This window comes from Oncorhynchus nerka, linkage group LG26, assembly GCF_034236695.1.
Source record: "Oncorhynchus nerka isolate Pitt River linkage group LG26, Oner_Uvic_2.0, whole genome shotgun sequence".
Lineage (NCBI taxonomy): Eukaryota > Metazoa > Chordata > Actinopteri > Salmoniformes > Salmonidae > Oncorhynchus > Oncorhynchus nerka.
The window spans coordinates 29,238,764-29,246,121 of record NC_088421.1 but is presented as its reverse complement, the minus strand read 5'-3'; the positions used below and the strand labels follow the sequence as shown (position 1 = coordinate 29,246,121).

Sequence of the window (7,358 nt, the reverse complement as noted above, 5' to 3'; positions counted from 1 at the left end):
AAGCAATTAAACAAATAAAATGTGTATTCGCTAGTCTCCCATTTTTGACTTCTTGATACAATCTACGCCTGCATCGATGTCTGTTATGAAGACGACGATTATATGGTGAATATTATTACTTAGAATAAAAAGGCAGGTAGGGGGTGGTAGCAGCTATAGTCAAAACATATATCCAACAAATATTTGATATGTTTGTAGAGGAAGTAAATATAATATAGATTTGGGAAGATAAGTAAACAGAAAGCTTGTGAACGGAGCAGCAGCCTTAATCACTGCAAGAGCTCCAGAGAACATTAACAATGACAGACTATCTGTCATTAAGCAATTACAACTCATGCAATAAAAACAGAGTGAAGGCTAATTTTACTTCATGGCTGTTCATAAAGTGCAGAGAGAGAACAAATGGATGTTACTGAACAGGAATGAATGTCGACGAGTCAGTGAATGGAAAGGGTTTTCCACCAGTAGCCTTTATAAATGGCATATATTATCATATTATAAAGAAGAGGGTTAGACTGTACAGTTGTATAAAGGGTGTTAATAAGTATAATTATTATGAAAGACAGAGCAGTCTAAAGAGCAGTCTAAAGACATAAAATACAGTTTGAGTCTGTTTTTTAAAATATACTAGCATGCACTAATCATGCTCTACGATGACATTCTGCAAATTCAAGGCATCCCAACACTAAGAAGCATTCAAGCAAGCATTCAAAGTATTTTGAAAGAAAATATGATCTTAAAATACTCCATGAAGCAAGCATTCACAACCATAGCTTGCAATGTTAACAATGTACAGTGCCTTGCGAAAGTATTCGGCCCCCTTGAACTTTGCGACCTTTTGCCACATTTCAGGCTTCAAACATAAAGATATAAATCTGTATTTGTTTGTGAAGAATCAACAACAAGTGGGACACAATCATGAAGTGGAACGACATTTATTGGATATTTCAAACTTTTTTAACAAATCAAAAACTGAAAAATTGGGCGTGCAAAATTATTCAGCCCCTTTACTTTCAGTGCAGTAAACTCTCCCCAGAAGTTCAGTGAGGATCTCTGAATGATCCAATGTTGACCTAAATGACTAATGATGATAAATACAATCCACCTGTGTGTAATCAAGACTCCGTATAAATGCACCTGCACTGTGATAGTCTCAGAGGTCCGATAAAAGCGCAGAGAGCATCATGAAGAACAAGGAACACACCAGGCAGGTCCGAGATACTGTTGTGAAGAAGTTTAAAGCCGGATTTGGATACAAAAAGATTTCCCAAGCTTTAAACATCCCAAGGAGCACTGTGCAAGCGATAATATTGAAATGGAAGGAGTATCAGACCACTGCAAATCTACCAAGACCTGGCCGTCCCTCTAAACTTTCAGCTCATACAAGGAGAAGACTGATCAGAGATGCAGCCAAGAGGCCCATGATCACTCTGGATGAACGGCAGAGATCTACAGCTGAGGTGGGACACTGACACTACAGCTGAGGTTGTCCATAGGACAACAATCAGTCGTATATTGCACAAATCTGGCCTTTATGGAAGAGTGGCAAGAAGAAAGCCATTTCTTAAAGATATCCATAAAAAGTGTCGTTTAAAGTTTGCCACAAGCCACCTGGGAGACACAACAAACATGTGGAAGAAGGTGCTCTGGTCAGATGAAACCAAAATTGAACTTTTTGGCAACAATGCAAAACGTTATGTTTGGCGTAAAAGCAACACAGCTCATCACCCTGAACACACCATCCCCACTGTCAAACATGGTGGTGGCAGCATCATGGTTTGGGCCTGCTTTTCTTCAGCAGGGACAGGGAAGATGGTTAAAATTGATGGGAAGATGGATGGAGCCAAATACAGGACCATTCTGGAAGAAAACCTGATGGAGTCTGCAAAAGACCTGAGACTGGGACGGAGATTTGTCTTCCAACAAGACAATGATCCAAAACATAAAGCAAAATCTACAATGGAATGGTTCAAAAATAAACATATCCAGGTGTTAGAATGGCCAAGTCAAAGTCCAGACCTGAATCCAATCGAGAATCTGTGGAAAGAACTGAAAACTGCTGTTCACAAATGCTCTCCATCCAACCTCACTGAGCTCGAGCTGTTTTGCAAGGAGGAATGGGAAGAAATTTCAGTCTCTCGATGTGCAAAACAGATAGAGACATACCCCAAGCGACTTACAGCTGTAATCGCAGCAAAAGGTGGCGCTACAAAGTATTAACTTAAGGGGGCTGAATAATTGCACGCCCAATTTTTCAGTTTTTGATTTGTTAAAAAAGTTTGAAATATCCAATAAATGTCGTTCCACTTCATGATTGTGTCCCACTTGTTGTTGATTCTTCACAAAAAAATACAGTTTTATATATTTATGTTTGAAGCCTGAAATGTGGCAAAAGGTCGCAAAGTTCAAGGGGGCCGAATACTTTCGCAAGGCACTGTATATATATTTTTTTACAATATTACATTTGTTTACTATGGAGGTTACGCTCAGTTCATTTCTTATCTACAATACAGGAGTTGCTTTCAGTACTTTTCAAGTAAATGCATCACTCATCTGTCATCTCTTAATAACTTCTCTCTCATCTACCCTTTTCATTCCCTTTTCCCCTTTCTATTTCATCTCAAGGAACTACTATCTAAAACTCCTCCCTTTCACGTATTTCCCATCCTGTTAAAATGTGATACAAGTCTGGCCAAAGAGCCAGCAAGGATATAAAGGCTTAGACAAGATATTTAAAAATGAATCCCCAGTTAGTTAGGCAAATAGATGGCTTTCAATAGTCATGATGGACACGATGGTGGAAATCTCATCAGGGAAATTAAGTCATTGGCTTCCAAATGACAAATAACACGTGTGACATATGAATCAATATGAATCTATGTCAGCAGCAATGTCTTATAGAATCTATGTTATGGTCTTTGCTCATCAGTATGTAACAACACTTAAGCAGCTTATTCAATTTCCTGCTCTAATTTAAACCTATTGACATCCATCAGAGAGACCATTACTGTATCCCAATACACATTTTTTTTATTAATCACATAACTTACCATAGAATTAAAGGTAACTACTTTCTCATTCTAAACCTAAATTAAACTACAGTAAAAGTTCATTGTGCCTCGGCTATGAAATTATAATGATGATGATGTGCATTTCATAGAATTACATGTAGAATCCTATAAAATTGGTTACTATTCATATAATTCTAGGACCAATTAAGATCTCTGTGGAGCATTCATCCAACCTATACAGTAATTGGTTTCCCCGATGTTTGCATTAGGGTGTCATGGAAAGGTTTGCGGCACTGTCAGATAACTTCTGGACAATTCATCCTGCTTTCAGTATACGCTATTATGAGGTCCGCACTATAGTGAGGAGTTAGTTAGTAAACAAACTACTGTAGTGCAAAACCTACTAAATCAATACACAACACAATGGTGTCATGGAGGACAAGCATACTTTCTTAATATCCACAACAAAATGGGTTGGCCAAGCCTCAAACTGAGCCCATTATTTCAGGTCTGATCTTTATCCAACTACCACACATGATGCAGGAGCCATTCTACACAGAACATGGACTACGCATGCACTCCAGACTGGGAGATAACCTACAGCACATTCACTTCCACCAAGAGCATGGAATTCCTGATTATGACACAAATGTATTTATTTAACTAGGCAAGACCGTTAAGAACAAATTCTTATTTACAATGACGGCCTACCCCGGCCAAACCCGGATGACGCTGGGCCAATTGTGCGCCGCCCAATTCGAACCATGGTCTGTAGTAACACCTCCAGCACTGAGATGCTGTGCCTTAGACCGCTGCGCCACACGAGAGCCCATCATAGATGGGTAACTTTCCTTCTAATCAGCAGTGGTGTAAAGTTATTAAGTAAAAATACTTGCAAGTACTACTTAACTAGTGTTTTTGGGTATCTTTACATTACTTTTATTTATATTTTTTACAACTTTTAATTTTACTTCACTACATTCCTAAAGAAAATTATGTACTTTTTACTCCATACATTTTCCCTGAAACACAAAAGCAGGACAGGAAAATTGTCTAATTCACACACTTATCAAGAGAATATCCCTACTGCCTCTGATCTGGTGGACTCACTAAAAACACGCTTTGTTTGGAAATGAGTGTTGGAGCATGCCCCTGGTTATTTATTTAAAAAATAAGGAAAATGACGCCGTCCGATTTGCTTTATATAAGGAATTTAAAATTATTTATACTTTAATTTGAATACTTAAGTACTATATTTGAGCAATTACATTTACTTTTGATACCTAAGTAGATTTCAACCAAATACTACTCAAGTAGTATTTTACTGGGTGATTTTCACTATACTTTTACTCAAGTATGAAAATTTGGTACTTTTTCCACCACTGCTAATCAGGGACTGATTCAGACCTAGGAAACCAGGTGGGTGAGCTATTGATCTATTAACTACCAGGACAAGACAACTGGCAATAATCCTGATTTTGAGGCCAGGACGTGTGAATCCCCCAGGACCAGCAGAAGCAAAATAGCCCCATAAAATGAAAGACCCACTACCACATTTTAAAGTAGGTATGGGGTTATTTTCTGAATATGCATATTTCTTTCAATGCAAAACCCACCACTGGTGTGCGTGGCCAAAGATCTCTATGTTCACGTCATCTGACCATAGCACTGGTTCAAATCCAAGTGCCAATGCCATTTAACAAACTCCAGGCTTTTACATTTGCTGGACGACATGAGAATATAACTCTTTAGCCACACACACCAGTGCTGGATTTTGCGTGGAAAGAAAGAATGCATATGCAGAAAATAACCCCATACCTACTGTAAAATATGGTGGTGGATAATTCATGTTATGGGGCAATGTTGCTACCAATGGTCCTGGTGCCCTTGTTAACGACATCATGAATTCTACCCAGTACCAGGACATTTTAGCCAAACACGTGGTTGCCTCTGCCGGGAGGCTGGAACCTGGCTGCAAGTGGATCTTCCAGCAAGACGATAACCCCAAGCACACATCAAAAGCCACAAAGAAATGGTTAATTGACCACAAAATCAACATTTTGCAATGACCCTCTCAGTCTCTAGACATGAACCCCATTGAAAACCAGTGGTATGGAGGAATGGTCTAAGATGGTCCCTCCCAATGTGTTCTCCAATCCCATAAAACATTTGAGGAAAAGGCTCAGTGCCGTTATGGTTACATTTCTCCAGGCCCTTCCCTCAGATTTTTACCAAAAAAGTGGTGGGTTGACCATTTTGTTATTTAAGGATTCTATCTTTAGACAAAATCTCTTTCTCTGAGTAATTGTCTTAGTATAAAATTATATCACGTTCTATTTCTTTGAAGCAGACAATATAGGTCAAAATGTGCATTATTCAGTATGTTTTGCTCATCTTTATCAAGGATGCCAATCATTTTGGACCTGACTGAGAGACACTTGAAATAGGGGAGAAACATTCCCTTTCTAAAAAGTGCAAAGCCATTCATGGACTAGGTCGGGGGAACAGCTCTGTATAAGACCCTGTATAAGTATCTCTTACAAATGTGTTCAGAATCTTTCCCTTACAAAATACATACTGTATCAATATACAGTACATCATGTAAACGTCAAAGTTTCCTCGTTTAAGAACTTTAGAATCTCCCCCATTAGAATGTACTTTTTTGAGAATAGCAACTGAAACAAACATAGTGCATGTAATCCAATTCTAATCTCTTTTGAGATATTGAAATAAAGAGTAGGGTACTTTGGCTTGGTCGTGTTCTAGCAACAGCACACTGTGGAACAACCCCACACATTCTGCTGTGTTGTAAAGAGAGAATATACAGTACATGTCAAGGTCATTGGAGGAAGATCACTTTATATTCACAAAACATGAAACTGACCTTAGATAAGTGCCTACATATAGGTATACAAACTGTACTGTGCGCTTCACTGTGTTTGGTTGGAGGGCAACACACAGACTTATTGTGGAGATGTGACTACAATGGGGGTTACAGCACGCACACTCTCTCTCTCTCTCTCTCTCTTCCACCCCCCCTCTCTCATTCCTTCCTCTCACACCTCCTCCTCCTAATCTGTCTCGGACACAGCCATTTCTTACAGACATCAGCTTAGCCTGATCGCAGACTCTTCCCTCTTTCTTAATGACGGTACAGCGTCAGAGGGGCTGAGAGATTCAAACAGTGAGTATATCTGTCTAGCTAGGTGTAAACGGGAAGCTTACTGAATGTGTATGAAAGGGTCTTCTATCCCTCAATCCTCTGCTGTCTTCCTCTCCATCTTGAAATCCAAGAGCTGCACTCTATATCCCTCTCTTTCTTCTGCCTCTCACTTCCTCTCTCTACGATTTCACACCCAGAGCCTTCTTCATATGTTCGTATACCACGTACGAGATGCTGACAGCAGGAATGACCTTCAGGAAGTTGGGGGCGATGCCGCGGTAGAGCCCAGGTACCCCGTCATGTGATATGATGTGCTTGAACTGACCGACCATGGACAGCTTGGGCCCGCCCTCAGTGGAGGCTGGTGGAAAGAGGGAAAGACGGCGAAAACGTCTGTTGTTCAGTTCAGTTATATCCGTTAGATAGCTATTAATAGATAGGGGAAAGGGGGATACCTAGTCAGTTGTACAACTGAATGCATTCAACTCTGTTTGGATAGCCCGAACAGTAATACAGTGCCTTCGGAAAGTATTCAGACCCCTTGACTTTTTCCACATTTGTTACGTTACAGCCTTATTCTCAAATTGATTAAATTGTTTTTTCCCCTCATCAATCTACACACAATACCCCATAATGACAAAGCAAAAACAGGTTTTTAGAAATTGTTGCTAATTTATACAAATAAAAAACTGAATTATCACATTTACATAAGTATTCAGACCCTTTACTCAGTACTTTGTTGAAGCACCTTTGGCAGCGATTACAGTATTATGTCTTCTTGGGTATGACGCTACAAGTTTGGTAAACCTGTATTTGGGGAGTTTCTCTCATTCTTCTCTGCAGATGCTCTCAAGCTCTGTCAGGTTGAATGGGGAGCTTTGCTGAACAGCTATTTTCAGGTATCTCCAGAGATGTTAGATCGGGTTAAAGTCCGGGCTCTGGCTGGGCCACTCAAGGACATTCAGAGACTTGTCCCGAAGCCACTCCTGCATTGTCTTGGCTGTGTCCTGTTAGAAGGTAAACCTTTGTCCCAGTCTGAGGTCCTGAGTGCTCTGGAGCAGGTTTTCATCAAGGATCTCTCGTTGGGTCTCCCGGGTGGTTAAGGGCGCTGTACTGCAGCGCCAGCTGTGCCACCAGAGACTCTGGGTTCGCGCCCAGGCTCTGTCGTAACCGGCCGCGACCGG

The 7,358-nt window shown here is 40.2% G+C and overlaps 1 protein-coding gene across 1 annotated transcript in view; it reads right to left on the bottom strand.

Annotated features, from left to right (window-relative positions):
• Positions 1–2,383: 2,383 nt before the first annotated feature.
• Positions 2,384–7,358, bottom strand: part of LOC115104359 (mitochondrial adenyl nucleotide antiporter SLC25A23-like) — a 39,334-nt gene continuing 34,359 nt past the window's right edge. Inside the window, exon 10 of the mRNA XM_029625800.2 lies at positions 2,384–6,535. Coding sequence (XP_029481660.1) covers positions 6,354–6,535 — 182 coding nt within the window. The 3' untranslated portion in view covers positions 2,384–6,353. The remainder of the gene's footprint in view (positions 6,536–7,358) is intronic.